This window comes from Sitophilus oryzae, unplaced genomic scaffold (assembly GCF_002938485.1).
Source record: "Sitophilus oryzae breed Bouriz unplaced genomic scaffold, Soryzae_2.0 scaffold_1009_pilon_pilon, whole genome shotgun sequence".
Taxonomy (NCBI): domain Eukaryota; kingdom Metazoa; phylum Arthropoda; class Insecta; order Coleoptera; family Curculionidae; genus Sitophilus; species Sitophilus oryzae.
The window spans coordinates 1,083,706-1,106,586 of NW_022145626.1; the positions used below are offsets into that span (position 1 = coordinate 1,083,706).

The 22,881-nt window shown below is 33.1% G+C and overlaps 2 protein-coding genes across 3 annotated transcripts in view; one reads left to right on the forward strand and one right to left on the reverse strand.

Annotated features, from left to right (window-relative positions):
• Positions 1-22,881, reverse strand: part of LOC115874113 (cGMP-specific 3',5'-cyclic phosphodiesterase-like) — a 251,683-nt gene that overhangs the window by 223,139 nt on the left and 5,663 nt on the right. Inside the window, exon 2 of the mRNA XM_030889208.1 lies at positions 3,173-3,794. Within this exon, the coding sequence (XP_030745068.1) occupies positions 3,173-3,794 (622 nt within the window). The remainder of the gene's footprint in view (positions 1-3,172; positions 3,795-22,881) is intronic.
• On the forward strand, positions 11,518-14,243 carry LOC115874083 (tigger transposable element-derived protein 4-like). Of its 2 annotated transcripts, none has more exons than XM_030889147.1 (3): positions 11,518-11,659; positions 11,717-12,315; positions 12,375-14,243. In XM_030889147.1, exons 2-3 carry the CDS (start codon positions 11,739-11,741, stop codon positions 13,805-13,807), a joined length of 2,010 nt encoding a protein of 669 aa, XP_030745007.1. In that variant the 5' UTR covers positions 11,518-11,659; positions 11,717-11,738; the 3' UTR covers positions 13,808-14,243. The 2 variants fall into 2 exon arrangements, with proteins under 2 accessions (XP_030745007.1, XP_030745012.1); XM_030889152.1 differs by having other exon boundaries at positions 11,518-11,636.

Genomic DNA, 22,881 nt, shown 5'->3' on the forward strand with positions numbered 1-22,881 from the left:
ACTTAACAGAGTCTATGCAGGATGGAATACTTGGAATTGACGGATAACAAAAAAAACATGTTGGGAAGTTATAGTAGTATTTATTACACATAATATGAACTTGTTTGAAAAAAATGTTTAACTCAAAGAGATGAACAAACAAATTACATTATCAAATAATTTAACTTAGATTCGAAGAAAATAAAAAGAAGAAAAGGAAGTCTTCAAGTAAAGAAGAAACAATTAAAAAAAATATAAAATGAAAAACACGTACAGACCAACAGTGGAGTGAACTGAGAGTTTTTATTTGTCCATCTTGTCATACGGATGATTGATTGATCCAATGAGCTTCCAGATTAAAAAAGAAGTAGTAATAAAAATTGGTCAAGTGCAAGTCGGACTCGCGCACGAAGTGTTCCGTACCATTCATTATCTATACAACATTAGACACTATATTATTATAAACTTTTTTTCCGATTTAGCTGAAATTTTGAATGCGCATATAAGTAATTTAAAAAAAAAAGAAGAAACACATTACTAAAAATTGTATTAATCAATAATAAATATGTAAAAAGTAAAAATAAATATGTAAAAATAAAAAAATAAAACGATTAAAAGAAGTCGCCTTGAGTAGGATTCGGACCTGCCTTACTACGGTTCCAACGTCATAGCAGCGTAAAGTCCTAACGCTTTAACCACGCGGCCACGGAGGTCTTGAAAGATTCTATGTAAAATTCTTACTTAAAAGATAATGTTTAGTGAAAGTACTTTTTTATTTAAAAACATTTATTTAATTCTGTTTTTAGTATTTGTTCTTATAGCAGCAACATAGATACATTACCTGTGAAAATTTCAACTGTCTAGCTATAACGGTTGATAAGATAAACCTTTGTGACAGACGGACGGACGGACAGGATGGAGTCTTGGTAATAGGGTTCCCGTTTTTCCCCTTTGGGTACGGAACCCTAAAAAGATCTTCCAGATCATGATGTCAATCAGTCATAGTTGGTAAGATCGGTTTGAGAGAGTTACTGTCATTTGACAAATTTTCACTTTTCTTTTATTATTAAAATAACAATACCTAATAAATACAATTATTGTATTAAAAAATTGCTTGCCCAAATAATGTTTTGTAATAAGCTTTTGTAATATTTACATATCTACCATCTGAAAATGACGATATTAAAGCATTATTAGTTAATAAATAATAAATATAAATATCATTAATAATTAATATAATATATAATTATTAATAATTAATAAATTAAGAAAAGTGTGAAAATTTGATAAATGTAATTAGTAATTACAGAAATAAATATGTATAATGATACATTTAAACTTTTAGTTACGTAATCGAGGGCGCGATTTTAAAATTCATTGTTGCCCACCATGGACATATTCGACGCCGGGCTGACTAACTGGAATTTAAATTTCCCGCTGGGGATTTAGGTGGTAGCTCTGCTGTAAAAATGTCTAGTTGCCATATTTATTTATTTATTTATTTCCTGACATTGTCATTCATTTTGACACTTTAGTTTTGTATTAAGAGTTTTTGGCTTAAATAAATAGTGTCGTTAAGTGGTGTGATACTTTAAGCTTAAAAATGTCTACTAACAGACTTTGCAGTAGCTCATTGTTCCTTTTAGAACCTCTTTTAGTGCGAAGTCTAGAAGAGAGTTTAATAGCCGTAGAAAAACTCATCCCAACTTTATTAGAATATTTTGAAAGGGAAATCAGTAGTAATGGCCTTTTATGTCCTCCAAGTGCTGTTAAGAAGGTGAGTTTGGTTGATGTAAATAACTGTTTATATGTTTATAATTAATTTATTTTTGTTTTTTTAAATATTTTGATTAAAATAAAATATATACAAATGGGCAACGCTGTGCCAGTCAAGCTTAATCACGCGACTAAAAGTTTATTTGATATGAACTATACAGGGTGTTACAAATTCGAGGTACGAGCATTGGTGTCTCGGTAACCGTAATAGATACGAACATGGTCAAATTTGGGCAAAGTTGCGCTTTGGGATGTTCACCAAGATGCTATTAAAAACATTTTAAAACTTTGAAGGATTGCTGAGTTTTTGGAAAAAAAAACGGATTTTTTTGAAAATCAATTTAATTTTTTCCTGTCGTTACTTTTTAGAAAATCAAAAAACTAATTGTACATTCTCATAGCCATTTTATTAGAGCTACCTGATAGTATTTTTAGATTTTCAAATTAGCTAATAATTTGTGAGGGAGGCTTGTCGTTTGGGGGCATTACTTGAGGTCATTTGAAAAATGAAATCAAAATACATTTCAACATTTATAATAAAGAGTACAAAATGCATTCGGAAGTATAAGAAGATATGTTCAAAGAACAATAAATAAGATTGAACGAAAAATAAATTTGTGCATTAGGGAGGGTGGTAACCCCTTCGAACATGTAGAGGATTCGAAACTAGTTTGTAGAAGTTCTATTTTCAATAAATACGAATAATATTATGCATATTATTAGATCGTACACTGGGATTTAGAATTAACAATAAAAATGTTAAAAATAATATCTTTAAATTGCTGACCTAGATATTATTTATTTGAGTCCTTCATTTGGCTCAATTTTCATTGTTAAATGTTAATTAGCGTTGATCAATATTATTGCGATGAATATAATCAGATTAAATAATTTAAAAAACCAGAGTCAGATTTGAAATTATTTTAAATAATAATATAATTAAATAGTTTTGTTATTGTTAAGGGACCCAAAACAGAAAAAATATCAAGTTTGACATATCATTGTACTAAGGGGATCGAGTTCTTTCAAAACTTGAAATATAAAATGTAGGTCCGTATTTTACAAAAATTAAAGTGGCCTCTGTATCTCATAAACTATCAGCTAATTTGAAAATCTAAAAATACTATCAGATAGCCCTAATAAAATGGCTATGAGAATGTGAAATTAGTTTTTTTGATTTTCTAAAAAGTAACGACAGGAAAACACAAAATTGATTTTCAAAAAGATCCTTTTTTGTATCAAAAAAACTCAGCAATCCTTGAAATTTCTAAAACTTTTTAATGGCATCTTGGTGAACATCCCAAAGCGCAACTTTGTCCCAACTTAACCATCTTCGTAGCTATTACGGTTTCCGAGATACCAATGCTCGTACCTTGAATTTGCACTACCCTGTATATAGTTTAATAAAAAATCTTACCTTATACGCATCACGGATATTAATCATCAGCTTATTCTGAGCCACCGTCCCCGCAATCCCCACCCCGAACGGTATCTTTATTTCCTCCGACTTGGCCAACTTGATAGCCTCATCGAACGACGTATCGTACCTCACGTCGAAGAACTTCGACACCAAATACCTAGCCTCTGGAGGTCCCTTCGCCAGAAACAAACTCCCCCTGTCAGCGCTGGTCAACAGCGACACGTTCCTCAGAATCTTGTGACAGAGCACGTCGATATTTAGTTCGTTCGCGATGTCCCTGATCAGCTCCATGAACAGGTCGGAATCGTCCATGGTTGCCAGGTCGCGGCTTGGACGGACATTTTGGAGGCTGCTGCTGTGGCGACGATTTTGTTGTTCTTGCTTGGTGTCGTGCGAGTACCAGATTTGGAGTCGACCGTCAGAGACGCAGTTGGAGCTGGATCTGGGGGATACGGGTGATAGCGGTGATTGCGGGTGGAGGGGGGTGGTGTTGACGGTGGCTACTCTGGTGGTGGTTGTGGGGTAGCCGAGGGCTTCTAGGGTTCGACGGCGCAGCTCGTCGGAGGCGTGGTCGCGCAGCCACCGTTCTAGTATCGCCGGGTTCGATTCTAGCCACGTCCTGGAAATATATAAAAAAATGTTGTTGTATCGTTTATATTTGTTATAATGTACTGCTTTTAACATTTAAAATGTATGACAACGACGTGAATTTAAATAAAATTTATTATGAAAAATTATTTAATAAATATGGAACCTTATATGTTGACTAGCTCGACAGACTTTTTTATTCCTCATATTTCTTTATTTATTTTGGTTTGGTTTGGATTCACGAAAACAAAATTTTGGCATTTTGGTGAAAGTTTAACACCATGTGGAACAAGTTAATAAAGCGTTGAATTTAAAAATAATTTTATCGTTTAGATGCATCTTTTGTTGATAGCTTGGTTTTTGGTTCATGTCAATAGCTTTTTTTTGGAGATATTCGCTTTTGAAGAAGACACTAACATTTTTTCGTAATTTTTACATTTTTTCAAAAATCCACAAGCAAAGGCATTGTTTTCAGGCAAGTCGACAGACTGTCACTGTCATTGAAAAATCATATTATTGTCTATTGGGCAGTTACTCAAGCAGAGATGTTGTGAAATCCAGAAGTTGAACTCTACCAAGTTCAATTAATGCAACAATAATGGATACAACTTAAAGTGTATACGATAGCTCTGCTTCAGTCACGCACAAGAAACAATAATAATATAATTTTTTTAATGGAAATGACATCAGAAAAACAATAAACTTTATAGCATAGGTGTGTTGATAAGGACCAAAATGAAAGGCATGCTTTTAATGATAAAAATGCTGTAAATCGTTATTGTCTTCTTCAAAAGTGAATATCTTTAATAAAAATAAACCTATTGAGATTAAAAGCTGGATTTGGTTATTTGGAAGGAACAAAAATTAATATATTTTAAACTTGAATCTTAAAAATTAGAAAAAGATGTTTCATTTAATGAAAGTATAGCTGCAATTCCACTATACAGAAAAAAATATCTTCTTGCTAAATTCTTAAAAGTATTCCTGTTCTAATTTTACTTCAAAGCTTCGCAAATAAGAAATAAAACACAAACAATATTACAAATTACAAAGGAAAATTAAAGTTTTCTCGCTGCTGTTATATTGCTTTTAATTCACTTTACATTGTTCTATTTTGTTCAATTTGCTCTCTTCTCTTTAGTTTTTGAGAGGCAGTGGGTACCTGCTTTTAAAATAAAGTGAAGTTCAAAATGAAAATATCATTTAAAACTCCAAAGAAATTAGATATTGTTTAGATGTGTCTTTGTTTTATAAAAGCTTATTCTTCAGTTCATTTTTCCACATACCGTTTTCAAAATATTACCCCCCACAATGTAGGTCCTGCCATATAATAAACTTATTTACTAAAAAAAAACTTTACTATAAAAATACGTTCCTTGTAGCTAAACTATAAAGCAATCAAAGTAACAAAATTGTATGCTGAAATTAGTATTCCTTAAGCTCTAATCATATCTTGAATTAATCCTAAAAAAGCAAAGCACGTATAGGAAAAAATGCCTAATAAACTCGTGAGACAATAAAAAACATAAGTGTGTTACATATAGTCAAATAAGCGACTTTATATTTGAAAGGCATGTGTGTTGTTGAAAATCCAATATCTTTTTATTGCTTTTTCGGCATATGTTTCTTGAAAATACTACTAATAATGTTAACCAGAATATATCCAGAATTTTATTATTGATCTTATAATGGATATATGCTGATGCATACAAATTATTATTTAATCTATACTAATATATAAAATCCTAAATTGACTGACATACTGATTAATCACGATCCTGCTCAAACCACTCAACGTACGAAGCTCAATTTTGGCATACAGGTTGATTCTAGGGTGTAGAATTTTTTTTCGAAATTCTTTCGAAATTCTATTTCAAAGAGGGTGAAACCACCCCTCAAATATTACAATATTTTTTATTTAAAAAACGGTCAAGTTTCCGAAAAAAACGCTTAAACACGTTTTTACATATTTTAAGATTTTTTAAAAATGTATACAGGGTGTTGCTTAATCCTGCTTAATGCGCTTGACGTAAAAAACTGATTTTTGGAAAACAGATTGACTTTAGGGTGTAGAGGTTCGATAAGAAGGGATTTTTCGAAACTCGAATTCTAAGGGGGTGAAACTATCCCTCAAATATTAAAATATTGTTTATTTAAAAACCGGTGAGTTTTTCGGAAAATCTCTTAAACATGTATATTTTATTTTGTTGTTTTACATATTTTAAGATATTTTATATATTTGTACAGGGTGTTTCATAAAATATGACCATTGAGTAATCACGATTCTGCTTAAACTGCTTGACGTTTAAAGCTGATTTTTCGCAAACGGATTGACTGTGGGGTGTAGAGGTTCGATAAGGAGGGGTTTCTCGAATCTCAAATTCCAAGAGGGCAAAAATGCCCCTCAAATATTACAATATTTATTATTTAAAAAACGGTTAGTCTTTCGGGAAAACGCTTGGACAAGCATAATTTATTTGGTTTTTTTACATATTTTTAAATTTTTTAAAAAATCACACAGGGTGTTCCAAAAAGTTAGGTAATTTCTTAACCACGATTCTGCTTAAACTGCTCGACGTAAAAAGCTTATTTTTGGCAAACGGATTTTTCGAAAGTCAAATTCCAACGAGATGAAACTACCCCTCAAATATTAGCAAGTTATATAATAATATCGCCATATTGTTTTTTCTCATGCTGACATAAATGTGAGAAAATTTTATCCAGTTTGTATGTTAATGGAAATTCTTGCCTTGCTTTATCATCACCATTACAAATGATTAATTCGACGCGAACGAAGTCGCTGGTACACGCTAGTATACATATAAAGCCGTAAACATGGTAGGTTAAGAAATACTTATACCGTGGGTAAATTTGCGGTGAACAGGCTGTTCTAAAAAGTTTTCTAAAATATACAGGAAATATTAAAAAATGCACGATTTTCAACATTTTTTTGCGAAAAAATAACTCATAGACGTCCTGGGGTCGAAATATATCAACCCTAAAAGTATTTGCACTTATTTAAGACTCACCCTGTATAAGCGTATTCCGGAAACGCTTGCCGCGTTATAAATTGAAACATAATACATGAAGTCTACAAAAAATTTACTGTGCAGATATCGACTCAGAGGAAGACTCGTTTGCGAGAGCGAGGATGTGCAGCACGACACGCGACGTCAATAATACAAGTCAGATACAAATAATGAGACAGAATAGTAAATGTATGATATCTGTTATTGAAATCATAAAAAATATAGATTTATCTATACTGATTTTGTATACGGCTTTTAAAATTATTAAATGACATTCCACCAATCGGCATGTATGCATGCCATGATTTTTTTTCAAAATTTTATGCCTCTTTCGCGTTGTCTACCAGCATTTAAGTGACGAGAAAAATGTTTGCCAACAATTTTCCCCGTTTCTTAATAATAAATAAAAGCTATTTTCGCAATTATAACTCGTGTACCTTATAATATCTTTAGTGTCCAAATTTCACTCTTTCGATTGGCCGCCCCCGCTTTAAGCCCCGGAATCGCAATGGCAGATATGATTTCATAATGTCTACACAATAGGATACTTCACAAGGAAAATTAGCCATGTAACGATGATAATTTTTTTTATGCAGCCAGCTCTTAGACTAATACAAATGGTGTTATGAACGCTCTTTATGTCAAGCAGAGACAGTGGCTACCCAAGTAGCAAATTTTATTTTATAAAGGCTGTATAAACAGCTATGTGATAATTTTTACAGGATACCTCAATTCATATAACGTGCTATAAGACCGTAATATGATAGCTTTACAACCAAAAAAGGCCCATTTTTATACAACCGTTTAGTAGTATAGAAGTTCTATAAACAGGGTATACAACTCTTATGCAACTATTTTACACAGCGTTATATAACTATTATAAAACTTGTTTTATTGTGTATTACGTGGTCACATCTAAGAAACAGAACAATAAAAACATTTGATCATTTAGCGAGGTAAAAGAGTATTTTATTTTTTACCGAAGAATATTAGGAGCAAATTATATTTTAAGCCTGTCGTAAAATGAATCTAGAGGATGTGGATTGTTAAAAAGGAGACTTTACTCGTCAATGAAAATGGCAGGTAGAGCCAGAAGGTACAACAAATATGTAATATAAAAAATCATTAATAGGGTTTGAAAAGTAGGGACAATTTTTGTTGCGCCGAAAATTTTACTGGTAGATTATAGGTATGTATTTGGCAAAAAATTAAAGCGCTTTAATTTCGATTAAGGTTTACGTATAAATTTAAACAATAAAATAAAATAAAATTTTCAAAAATTTTTGTTTTGAATTTAATTAAACACTTTATTACTGTCTGTGGGAATCTTATCACAAAATAGTTCTCAAAAATAACATTTTACAATTTATTCTGATGTTTTTAATTTTGCTCATATGATGGCGGCCATAGGCCATACAAAAATTCTGCCTTAAATATGGCCAATTATAATGCAACCATTTTATTATAAATGAATCCCTTAAATAAGTCTTTATTGTAAAATAAGACGGTATAGGATAAATATCTATCATTACGCAGAATTTCCAGGCACTATAGAACTATTTTGGACATATTGAGATTTGTGATTAGTATTTAAACTAACAAACATGATCAGATTTTCATGGATTCATGCACGCAATGCATTTCATGCGTGCCCGACGAGTGAGCGGCAACCTAAAGGCTTGGAAAAACAACAATAAAACAATACAAACATTACTACAGTAAAATTTTTACATCAACGTGGCAACAATGCTTTGAAGAAACCTAGGGAATTCTCGGGATTATTTACCGTAATTTCGAGGAGTTTTTTCTGACATGCCCTTTATAACTACCACTGCGTTTGTTAACTTTTTTCCAACTTTGTCCAGAATTCATAATAGCTGTGATTGATTATACTCGTACGTAGATATTACTTTTGCAACAACAACAATAACAAAATAAATAACTAGGTATACCATTTAATTTAAAATGAGGTTATATTATACATTACCAGTTTTATAATGCAGATATTACAGCGAATTTATTTTGTTAATCACAATTTTATCATATAAGGCTATATAACTGGTGTTGTATACAGCACCGTAGTTTAACGTAATAAAACATTCTATCATACAACGTAATACAACTTTAATAAGACAAGTTTAAGTAACTATTATATGATCTTGTGACTACTAATTATATGAATATCATAGAACTCTTACATGGTGGGTATAAGAGCCTAATAAAATAATATGTTTGTTATCATATAGCATTGTCTTATTAAGTGTTATATCATACTAAAAGAAATTATCGTTTAATGCGTTATAGGATACGTTGTAAAAACCACTAGAAAATAGTTTAATATGACAACTTTAATTAAAAAACAGAATGGTCGAAACCAAACGCTTAGTCAAATCAAGCAGTCCTTAAGACAACGCTATTCGACTGTTATAAAATAATTCAATCCTTTTAGAATTTCTTTTTGCTACTTGGGACAATAAACACGGAAATCAGAGCTAATCTTTATTTATGTTTCAGCTTGTTAGAGCTTTTTCACGAGTTTTTTAAAACTAAATATAATTAAAAAATGTCTATACCTATGTAGGGGATTCATCTCTCCAAAAAAATCCTTTATGGGTATTTCGCCACTGCACTGCTAGAAAATCTACAAAATAAAATAGTTATTTTTGTAAACACTTCTGCGTTAAACCTAAAAGGACGCTGCTTATCAAAAGTTATGTTTACGGTAATACAAAGAGGATGTTTAGGTTTAACGCAGAAGTGTATACAAAAAATAACTATTTTATTTTTGTAGATTTTCTTGCAGTGCAGTGGCGAAATACTTGTAAGGATTTTTTTTAATATAATAATTAATGTCACTTTATACTTACATATAGTTCATATCAAATGAACTTTTAGTCACGTGATTAAACTTGACTTGTGACATATTTTGATTAAAAGAAAATGCGTAAAAGTGGTACTGTTGCTCAAAATATTCTAATCTTACAATTCGCACTAAAAGAGGTTCTAAAAAGAACAATGTTCGACTGCAAGGTCTGCTGGTAAACATGTGTAAGCTTAAAGTATCACAACACTATTTATTTAAACCAAAAACTCGTGATACAAATACAAATCTAAAGTGTCAAAACGAATGACAATGTCAGGAAATAAATAGATAAATGTGGCAACTTGACACTTTTTACAGCTGAGCTACTATCTGAATACCCAGCGCGAAGTTTAAATTTTATTTAGTCAGCTCGGCACCGAATATTTCCAAGATTGGCAACAATGAATTTAAAAATTGGTCAAGAGTAAATTGGTCAAGTGCACGAAGGGTTCCGTACCATTTATTATCTATACAACATTAGACACTATATTATTATAAACTTTTATTCCGATTTAGCTAAAATTTTGAATGCGCGTATAAGTAATTTAAAAAAATGAAGAAACACACTACTAAAAATTGCATTAATCAATAATAAATATGTAAAAATAAAAATAAATATGTAAAAATTAAAACAACGATTAAAAAAAAGTCGCCTTGACTAGGATTCGAACCTACCTTACTACGGCTCCAACGTCATAGCAGCGTAAAGTCCTAACGCTTTAACCACGCGACCACCGAGAACTTGAAAGATTCTATGTAAAATACTTAGTTAAAAGATAGTGTTTAGTGAAAATACTTTTTTATTTATAAATATTTATTTAATTCTGTTTTTAGTATTTGTGCTTATAGCGGCAACATAGATACATTATCTGTAAAAATTTCAACTGTCTATAATGGTTCATAAGATAGAGCTTTGTGACAGACGGACGGACGGATGGACGGACAGCGAAATCTTAGTAATAGGGTCCCCGTTTTGACACTTTGGGTACGGAACTCTAAAAATCTGCTAAATAACTACTAGTGGGTAAATGAATTTCTCGATATACAGGGTGAGTTTCCTACGATGTTCTCTATGGGTATCTCGGAAACTACTGGAGATAGAGTGTCGGTTAAATGGGGAAAGAATTGCTGTTTTGTGTTGTCATAAATATGCGCCTTTCATATTTTTGAAAAAGTTCATGGCTTACTAGATATTTCGAAAGAAACAAATTTCGGCTTTTTAAAAAATTGTCCGTAATTCCATTATAGGCTATTTTAGACAAAAATTTTCAGATAAAAGTTGTAGATAATCACATCCTTAATGAGACTGTGTCCTCAGTTTTTTTCTAAAGCCTGTCATTTTTGACATATGACACAAACATAGTTTTTTTTAAATGGAAACCATAGTTGGCCATGACTTCATAAAAAGCGCCATTTTTAAGCTTTTTAATGATATAAGCTATAATATCTTTTCTTCGAAAAATTACTGAGATATAACCAATTCTTATCATTTTTAAACAAATTCACTTAGTTAGCCATGGAAAGAAGTTCAATCGCCGTTGCTCTCAGAAATGTGAAGCTGTCACATCCAAACTTTGTAGGGCACGGCGGTGCAAAAATGAGACAGTAAAAATTTGAGGTAAAAATGAGACAGTGATTTTTTTCTATTATTAAACATCTTTTTCTAAACTCTGATTAAGTAAAAACGTTAAGTCTTCTTTTAAGTTGAGCATGCCTATATTAAATTTAAACAATTATGGCACAGAAAATATCAAACATGATGTATTTGAAGGAATCACAAAAAACACTCATAAAACTTTCAAATAAAAGGCGCTAACTTTTCCCGCCACGGCAGCCTAAATTGTCGGAGCGATCGTTTAAAGTCGGAATATTGTTGTGTTTGTCTTGTGATGCGTTGGAACCATGTGCAACAGTCTTTCTTTGATACCTGACCCGAGCGCTCGTAAAATTATTCTGGGGTAAAATTGAGACTTGTGTGGGGGTAAATGTGAGACACCTGTTGGAGTAAAAATGAGACAGGTAAAATTTGCGTTTTCTACTAGTAACTTATTATTATTCTAGGATAACTGGAATTGTTTTCAAAATGCCTAGAACATACGTTCCTAAATTAAAAAAATATACAGCAAAAGACTTAGAAGAAGCCATAAATCTTGTTAAACAAGGGAAGCTTGGGGTAAGAGAGGCAGCACGACAATTTAGAATCGACAAGTCCAAGCTTAGTAGGTCGCTTAACAACAAAAATAAGTCGAAACAAGGTAGAAAGCAAGCCTTATCAGTGGATCAAGAAGCTGATCTAACCCAAAAGATCACCGTGATGGCTAAATGGGGATTTGCTGTATCCAAAGAAGAAATTAAACGTGTTGTTCAAACTTACGTCAATGAAAATAATTTAAAAACCGTTTTTAATAATGGAAAACCCGGAGATGACTGGTTTCGGACGTTCTGCAAAAGGAATGGACTAAGTCAAAAAAAGATGGAACAGTTGGAAAAGTGCCGAAGAACTGCAACCAGTGACCCCTTTATCATCTATTCCTTTTATGATAAACTTGGGGAAACAATTAAGAAACTGGGATTACAAGATAAACCCTCACATATATTTAATCTAGACGAAACTAGTTTTAATTTAGATCCCGGTAGAGTAAAGGGTGTCTCAGCGATAGGTAAGTTAGGATTGTAATACTTAAACTATTTTTTAATCTAATCCACTTGTTTTGGATAGGACAAAGGGTTCATCGGAGTATCGAAGGTTCCGGAAAAGAAAATGTTACAACAATGGCCTGCATTTCGGCAAACGGAGATCTCTTGCCGCCCTTAATAATATATCAAGGACAAAATTTATGGAGCACTTGGAAAGGAACGCAAGACATTGAAAATACATGCTATGCTGTATCCGACAAGGGATGGATGACAACAGCGGTTTTTAATTCTTGGTTTCAAAAGTTCTGCAAGATGGTCCAGCAAAGACCCCTTCTTGTTATAATAGACGGGCATGTTTCTCACTTGGCTACAGGGACCATAGAGCTTGCCATCCAGAATAACATTACCTTATTTAAACTACCACCACATGCGACTGACCTTTTGCAACCATTAGACAAATGCTGTTTTGGACCTTTAAAATTAAAATGGAATCAAAAACTTATAGAGTGGCAAAGATTAAACCAAAGGAAGCTCACCAAATGTGAGTTTGCAAATATGATCTGTGAACTATGGAATGAGGGAATTTCACGAGATGTCATAAAACGATCGTTTGAAACTACTGGTCTGTATCCCTGTTCTAAGGAAAAATACCCAAAAGAAAGACTTAATGAAGTGAAGCTAAAAAGATATAACGAATGTGCACAACGAGATACTGTACTAAATAGTAGTATGTATAATTTAAATGCCGAAGAGGCTGAAATTGAAACAGTTGAAGAACCTAATAGAGAAGATAAACACAGAGAGGGAGAAGAAAAGATAACAGAACCCGAGGAAAACCAGATAATAAATGAAATTAATTTGGCATCCACATCAAATATTTCAATCGCGGGCACAGCTTCATCGTCCACCACGTTCGAAGAAATTTTGCTTGCCAAAATCAATAAAACAAATCCTGAGACTAAGACAAGACGTAAGATTAATTCAAACTCTGCGGTTCTTACGAGTGCTGAATATTTAGAAAGCATTAAACAAAAAGAAGTCATTCAAAAAGGTAGAGTTCAAACAAAAAAGGTACAAAAGAAAAATATTCAAAAAATAGATCGAGTTCCAAGTTCTTCCTCAGAAAGTGAAGCCGAAGGCATTATTCTTCAAGACGAAAGTGATGTGGATGATATGACGTTAGCTGATCTAGTTGAATCCAATTCAGATAACGAATTTGACACCTGCTCAAATGAGATACATTCCGGAGACTATGTTTTAATAAAGTTTGCTACAAAAAAGAAACTGGTACATTACGTTGCGTTAGTAGAAAATATCAAGGGAAGTGAGTACTGCGTATCGTATATGCGTCGACAAGTGAACAAATTTGTATTTCCCACCGTGCCTGAAAATTATAATGTGGACAAAGACGATATTGTAATGAAATTACCCTCCCCTAGTTGCCAAGGAGGAACCGCTAGAATGTCCCAAAAGCTTGCTTTTCCGATAGACTTTCAAAAGTTTTCTGTTAATTAGCTAAATGTTTTATTATACTTACCCTACGTTCTATTTTTTAAGTAGAATTTACTTATTAGTTTACTTTGACTTGTTTTGTTAAACAGTATTATGAGATTTTTCCCATTTTTTGAAATTAAAACAGTACAAATTAATAATTCACAAAATGTTGTGTGTCTTATTTTTATACTTACCTGTATCAGTCTTTCCCCAGATCGAATAATATGATGGAAACCTTCGTTTTACACCCTGTCTCATTTTTTTCCAAGCATGTCTTATTTTTGCCCCAACGACAGGAAAAAAATGAGACAGAGATTTATTTTTTTTTATTAAAGAAATACTTGTTTTTATGACATTTGGTGAATATAATGTAATTTCCCGTGAAATTTTACCCACTTTAGGTATTTTTTTATTTACTTTAAGGTTTTTTTAATGGGAAAAAAATAAAAAGATATGTAAAATGTCCCATTTTTACCCAACCGCGCCCTAAACTAAAATAAACAAAAATTGTAAAAATGAATTTTTTAAATGAAGAAAAGCGTGTAGATACTCGCTCATCAATAGAGTGACACACCTGCAGAGACGATTAAACTTGTTTCCATGGCTAACTAAGTGAAATTGTTTAAAAAGGATAAGAATTGGCTATAACTCAGTAATTTTTCGAAGAAAACATATTATATCTTATATCGCTGAAAAGCTTAAAAAATGGCGCTTTTTATGAAGTCATGGCCAACTATGGTTTCCATATAAAAAAAATATATTTGTGTCATATGTCAAAAATGACAGGCTTTAGACAAAAACGGAGGACACAGTCTCATTAAGGATGTGATTATCTACAACTTTTATCTGAAAACTTTTTGTCTAAAATAGCTTATAATGGAATTAGGGACAATTTTTAAAATAGCCGAAATTTGTTTTTTTCGAAATATCTAGTAAGCCATGAACTTTTTCAAAAATCTGAAAGGCGCATATTTATGACCCCACAGAACTGCAATTCTTTCCCCATTTAACCGACTCTCTATCTCCAGTAGTTTCCGAGATACCCATAGAGAACATCGTAGGAAACTCACCCTGTATTACGAATTTTTTTGGAACTTTAGTTTCGGAGATATTCATTTAATCGGACATTTTAAAAAAAATTAAATTTATTTTTCAGAAACTATTAGAGACAGAGTTTACCAAAAATGCTTTTTATATATACGAATTTTTTCGGAACTTTACTTTCGGAGATATACATTTAATCGGACATTTTTAAAAAACTTAATTTTATTTTTCAGAAACTATTAGAGACAGAGTTTACCAAAAATGCTTTTTATAACTACTAGCGGGTATAGTGCCCTCGGTTACGTAACTAAAAGTTTAATTGATATCAAATATAGTTACATAATCCAAATCACTTCATTAAACACTATTTATTTTTTAACTAACGAATCTCTCATCTCTCACTCTAACAGTTAATATTTAATTAAACACATAATTCCAAATGCATGAACGTACTTTTAATAATAGTACATTAAACTTAATATAGCTCAAAGTTACCTCCAACAAATATGGCAGCCTTTTAACTATTAGATTTTTTCTATAATTTAATTCCCAATCACGTACCATTTTTATAGCGGAAAATGCAATTTGTTCAATAATTTTGCATCCTCTTTTTGGCTAGTTCCATATTCGACACTCTTTTATCGGCATTTAGTATTCAGTGCTAGAAAAAGATATTAGATTATTTTGTCACTACCTATATTTTCTAACGATTGTGTTCCTCTATATCGAATACACATAATAATATCTGACTGAATTTAGCATTAACCTACACTCACCGGCACGAAAAACAACTTAAAACTTTCATGTATTTTAAAGTTTTATATACAGGGTGGCGCACCTCATTCACCTCGGTTGATCAGATGAAAACGAAAAGATGTAGAAACAAAATATTTTAAGTGTATATATGGAGAGGCAAAGTGCATAATTTAAAATTATTTTGAAATATACAGATATCTAAGATCCATACCAAAGTTATATTTTTTCTTATGGAACACCCGGTATTTTATTTCATTTTTGGATTCTTGAGCCCAAAAAAAGGCATATATATTGTAAGAGTTAAATATGTTTAAAATCTTTGGTTTATGAGATATTTAAATATATTTAAATATGCATGCTACAATAGAATAGATTATCAACGCCCTGTACATTACTTTTTAGAATTAAAAGAAATAAACTTTACTTAAAATGTTATTACTTCCTTAAATCTATACAGGAGTACCAATAATTGCTGATCTATTTTAAGGATTTATTTTTCATATTTATAAACTTTGTTATTTCAAATGAAACACTATGTATATTTTAAAATAAATCAAATGCTTAAAATGCATTCAAATGCTCTTTCAAACTATATTAGAGTTTCCTATACCTATCTATCTTTTTTGAATAAAAATAAAAAAGCTTGAATGTAAAAATCATCATAATAATGTAGACTAAATAAATGATATCTACTAATATGAGCGGAGCATTTTATTAATATGATATTAATAAATGGGGTGCAAGGGGTATTGAAACGATACATATAGTCTAGCTTACCCAAAAGTCAACCTCACCTTCACGTGTTGCACCCTGTTTACACAAACGAGGCTCTGACGTCCGAGTATAGGCGGTATAACCTTATACAACCCTCAGACCTTCTGGGGAAAAGGAGTAATAAAATACACCTAGCCGGCCGAGAACGTAGCACAGGGGAGCTATCGTCGCGGTCCTCACTGTGCCATAGCCATCCCGTGCTACAGTTGCAGCCAAAACTGTGCGGCAGCGTAACAGCCACAGTTAAACCTTTTCACGCAGCTTACACACAGCAATGATGGAACATTCGAGTGGGACAAAATTATCGTCCGGAGGTAAAATACCCCCTCAATCGGATCACCGGGAGGGGGTGCCTACTCGAGCGTATCATCGGAGAAACAAAAAACATCAATGTTTCACGTTTGCGGCGTGGAACATCCGCACTCTACTGGACAAGATAAATTCAAATCGACCAGAGAGAAGAACAGCACTGGTCTCACAGGAACTCCACCGATTAAATATAGATGTTGCCGCTCTAAGCGAAACACGCTTTGCGGATAAAGGTAGTCTCTCTGAGGAGCATTACACCTTCTTTTGGAAAGGCCACCCCGCAACACACAGGAGAATTCATGCCGTAAACATTGCGATCAAAAACGAAATCGCCACCAAGTTAACAGAAGTACCTATTGGTGTCTCCGAACGTCTTATGACCCTAAGGTACCCCATATCAGACAAAACTTACGTCAACATCATTAGTGCCTACGCTCCCACCCTTGACGCTACAATTGAGGATAAGGATAAATTTTACCAAGCTTTACAAAATGCCCTTCAACGAATTCCAAAGCACGAACGAATCATCTTGCTAGGTGACTTTAATGCCCGTGTTGGCAAACAACAGGAAATATGGCCTGACGTATTGGGAAAACATGGAATGGGAAACGTAAATAGCAATGGTGAACGCTTATTAACAACATGCGCAGAGTATAATATTTGCATCACCAATACGTGATTCATGTTGAAGGACAAGTTTAAAGGTACCTGGAAACATCCTAGATCAGGCCACTGGCATCACTTGGACCACATAATCGTTCGAAGGATGCATCTAAAAGATGTTAGGCTCACAAAAGCCAGAATAGATGCCGAATGCGGCACTGACCACCGACTTTTAATTTCAAAAATGAAAATCCAGTTAAAACCCAAACATCCACACTGCAAAAAGCAAAACAACATGACCAGATTGAACGTACGGGGTCTAGAGAACAAAAATACCACTGACGCCCTCCGAGAAGCCATCAAAGAATCACTTCCACCGATAACTTCAATCTCAATATTGGAAACTGGTAGACAACTTTAAATCAGCCAACAACACGCTTCGAAGAGAACTGCGCCAAGTAAAGGATAACTGGTAGTCACAAAAAGCGAATCAGATTCAAGAGTGCGCCACGCATCACGATTATCGTAAATTCTTCGAGGCTGTAAAAGAGGTATACGGTCCAACTAAGAAGGTAAGCTGCCCAATCATGGCACAAAATGGCGAACTTCTAAAAGAAGAAGAGCAAATCAGAAATCGCTGGAAAGAATATTACAGCCATATCCTTAACCAAGAAAACAACCTCAATATGTATAATCAGTATAACAGCCTCGATGTATTAGACATCCCAATAACAGAACAGGAAATAAAGACCTCCATAAAACAGCTTAAAAACAACAAATCAGCTGGCTGTGACGCGATTCCAGCGGAAATCTATAAGTGTGCAAGTAAAGAACTTATTGGTCATCTTAAGGCTCTCTTCGATGTCGTATGGGAAAGCGGAGAGGTACCTCAGGCCTTTCGCAACGCGAACATAGTGAATATATTTAAGAACAAAGGAAGTGCATCAGACTGTGGAAATTACCGGGGAATTTCGCTATTGGCTATCGGCGGAAAAATTCTTGCAAAAATAATGTCAAACCGCCTGCACCCATATATAGAAAAAATCCTTCCAGAATCGTAAACGGTTTTTCTTACCAACCGCGGCACCGTCGATTCCATATTTTCCATCCGTCAACTACAGGAAAAAGTAAAAGAGCAGCAGTCTAAACAATATGTTGCATTCATCGATCTAACAAAACCTTCGACTCTGTGAACAGAGATGCGCTTTGGGCAATTATGAAAAAGTTCGGTGTACCCAACAAATTTCTTACAGTGTGTAAAAGCCTCCATAACAACAACAAGTCAAGAGTGTCACATCATGGATCACTGAGCGACCCATTCCTAACAAATACAGAAGTTAGGCAGGGATGTGTCTTAGCGCTTCTCCTATTCAACATATTCATGGCAGCGCTCTCCATTATAGTGGACAGCAAACTGCAGGAGAGAGGATTGGGCATTAGATACAGATATGACGGCGGTCTGTTCGACATAAAAAGACTCAGGGCAAAAACACGTACAAAATTTATCACAGAACTTCAATACGCTGACGACTGCGCTCTAGTTGCAAACACGGTACAACAATTACAAGAAATGTTGAACACATATACCTGGGCATACGAGGATTTTGGCCTTAAGCTAAACATCGACAAAACTAAAATCATGTGCACTCCCCCGGAAGATCACAACAATGCTATAAAAATCGGAGAAGTACTATTGGAATATGTGGCGGAATTCAATTACCTTGGCAGTGTGATTTCGGAAAGGGCCAATATTGACTTTGAAATTCAGCACAGGATTAGTAGCGCCTCAAGAGCATTCTGGAAATTAAAAGACAGGGTTTTCTACAATCATGACTTGAGTACAAAAACAAAACTTGCAGTGTACCGAGCAATTATAATCCCCACCATGTTATATGGGAGCGAAACCTGGGTGCCGTACCGCCGACACATGAACGCATTAAACAAGTTGCAACAGGGACACCTTAGACAACTCTTAAGAGCCCGGTGGTTCCATCATGTCTCAAACGTATCGGTCTTTGAAAAAGCTAACTGCGAGAGTATTAAAGTCATGGTCACAAAATCCCGCTTAAGATGGGCTGGTCACGTATGCAGAATGCAAGAAAACCGCATGCCAAAATCTATGCTTTACGGTGAGCTTGTAGACGGTAAGAGGAGGCCGGGTGGACAACTGAAAAGGTACAAGGACATTTTCCACGAAAATTTAAAGGGAATTAACATGCAGAATGAGTGGGAAAAAACAGCTCACAATAGAACTCAATGGAGAAGCGTTGTAAACTCATTTAACAGCGGCAACCAAAAAGTAAAGAGGCAACAAAGCAATGAGATTTTTGAATGTCCGGAGTGCGGTAGGCAGATAACATCACGTATCGGGCTTTTCAGTCACAGAAAAGCTCATGAAAGAAAACGCCTTGCGTAACCATCTTCTTTATGTGTGTCGAATACTCGTCAGCGAGTAACGGCTGTATGTATGTATGTATTAATAAATATATAATTTATGTTGACTTGTTAGAAAATAATAATGCGTAGTAGGTATAGACCCATTTGAGTTCTTATATTACAGCAAATTAATCATTGCAATTAAAATTTTCAGGATAATTTCGACCATCTGACCATATTCACGTTAAGCAATTATTTATAGTTTCCTCTGACCTGTTTATAAGCGATATATTATCGAATGTTTAGCTGTTATTCGATATTCCAGTGATGATGGCAATCGGCCAAATTGTTCTTATATTTTCCACGTTTTGTAAATGATTTGCATTTTATTACACTTTGATTCGCGTAGCATTGTTAGGAGGAATTAACAGAGACGGTTATTAAGAGAAATCTGTAGTTACTTATTCTGGAGGCTTTCAGAAGTATTAGTTCTTTTTTTCCACAGCAGCTGTTAAAATTGCCTTATATCTATCAAAAATAGTAGATAAAATAGTATAGTACTAATAGTATAGTCTATAAAATGAATAACTTTGAATTTTGACCGTTATTTTTTACAAACATGGTAAATATAAAATTCCTCTGTCAAAAAAGTTACTGATATTCTTTAAATTGAGTGCCTGAACGAATCAGGTAGGTAACTCTTTTTACTTTCGTGAAATAGAACAGGAAAATAATAAAACAAGTGACAATTCTTCCTCTTCTTGCAAAAATCAACACAAAATGTCGTAATTGTCAAAAGTAAAATGTCATCAGCTTTTGACATTTCTAAATATCAGACCAATGCCGTCTCTAATAGAACAGCCTCGGAGCGAGATTTATGACATCACGCTAGTTAGATACTACGGATTAATAAATATGTTGTAGAATACATGGAAAACATAATTATTCCTCGTATTTTTGATTTCTATTTTAAAAATGATATAATTTACATGAAATATATATATAATATACAGTTAATAAATACAATATATATACCTATTTATAGTAATAAATACTTTGGCAAATAAACTATGAACCATACAAATACAGTAAATATTTTACAATATACAAATAATGAATAGGTACATAAGATAATGGGTAAAATGTAAAATATATTTTAAATTTTGGGGTTTGAAAATCGATCTAATTTAACAAAAAACATTCAATTATTAATGTTCGAAAAATTATATTTGTAAATAATACAATATCATAGAAAAAAAGGCGTCATTTCGAAGGCGGATTTTCTTGGTATTTAGGTTCGGGAAAAACGCTGATTAAGTTTTCATTTGGTTTTACATCATTTTTATTTGGTTTAAAAAAACGTTTCGGCTAACATTATAGCCTTCATCAGTGTTGTGTCATATGAAAAAAATAGTGTCGAATATAATCCAAAAAATTACATATAAAATATTCACACCACACACCACATACCTAATGTTTACTGCAATTAATAAACTAATATAAACTTGTCAAAAGATGACCACATATTTTTTAAAATTATTATTCTTAACACTCAAACTATCTACATTGACAATGGAGTACCATTTCAGCCATATTGTAAATCATTTGCTGCATTTGTATGGTTCATAGTTTATTTGCCAAAGTATTTATTACTATAAATAGGTATATAGATTGTATTTATTAACTGTACATTATGTATATTTCATGTAAACTATATCATTTTTAAAATACAAACCAAAAATACGAGGAATAATTATGTTTTCCATGTATTCTACAACATAATTATTAATCCGTAGTATCTAACTAGCGTGACGTCATAAATCTCGCTCCGAGGCTGTTCTATTAGAGACGGCATTGAGTCAGCATGGCCGCAAGTTGCTAACCTAATAAAATTAACACTAGAAAAGCCCGCGGGAACTGTCAAATTCAAAGTTATTCGTTTCACAGACTATAACAGCGAGGATATGTTAAAAACTTTATTTCTTCTCGCACGTTTTTTAATTGCTTCGATTAATCACGATCCTGCTCAAACCACTCAACGTAAGAAGCTCAATTTTGGCAAACGGGTTGATTCTAGGGTGTACAGGTTCGAAAAGAAGGGATTTTTCGAAATTCCAGTTCCAAGGGGGTGAAACCACCCCTCAAATATTACAATATTTTTTATTAAAAAATCGGTCAAGTTTCCGAAAAAACACTTAAACACGTATATTTTATTATGTTTTTTTACATATTTTAAGATTTTTTAAAAATGTATACAGGGTGTTTCGAAAATTCTGGTCAATGATTAATCACGATCCTGCTTAAAGCGCTTGACGTAAAAAGTTGATTTTTGAAAACAAATTGACTTTAGGGTGTAGAGGTTCGATAAGAAGGGATTTTTTGAAACTCGAATTCTAAGGGAGTAAAACCACCCCTCAAATATTAGAATATTTTTTATTTAAAAACCGGTGAGTTTTTCCGAAAAAAATCTTAAACTCGTATATTTTATTTTGTTGTTTTACATATTTTAAGATTTTTAAAAAAATTATAGAGGGTGTTTCATAAAATATGACCACTGAGTAATCACGATTCTGCTTAAACTGCTTGACGTTTAAAGCTGATTTTTGGCAAACAGATTGACTGTGGGGTGTAGAGGTTCAATAAGGAGGGGTTTCTCGAATCTCAAATTCCAAGAGGGTGAAACCGCCCCTCAAATATTACAATATTTGTTATTTAAAAAACGGTTAGTCTCTCGGGAAACGCTTGGACAACCATAATTTATTTTGTTTTGGCAAACGGATTTCTCGAAAGTCAAATTCCAACGAGATGAAACTACCCCTCAAATATTACCAAGTTATATAATAATATCGCCATATTGTTTTTTCTCATGCTGACATAAATGTGAGAAAATTTTATCCAGTTCGTATGTTAATGGAAATGCTTGCTTTGCTTTATCACCATTATAAATGATTAATTCGACGCAAACGAAGTCGCGCGTACATGCTAGTTTAAAATAATTTGACTAATTTTATAAAATTTGACTATTTTTTGGTCCTTTGGTCCTATTAGTTTATTATAAATATTATTAATGTATATAAAGCACATTTATCAACAATTAGATATATCATTTGGCATGTGGCATTGAATCCTTAATGTACAATATAAACCATTTACAGATACAGTGATTGATCTGTGTGATACGTGCTAATGAAAAATTATTCAACATTTTTTATTAGGTAGTAATTTCACATTAT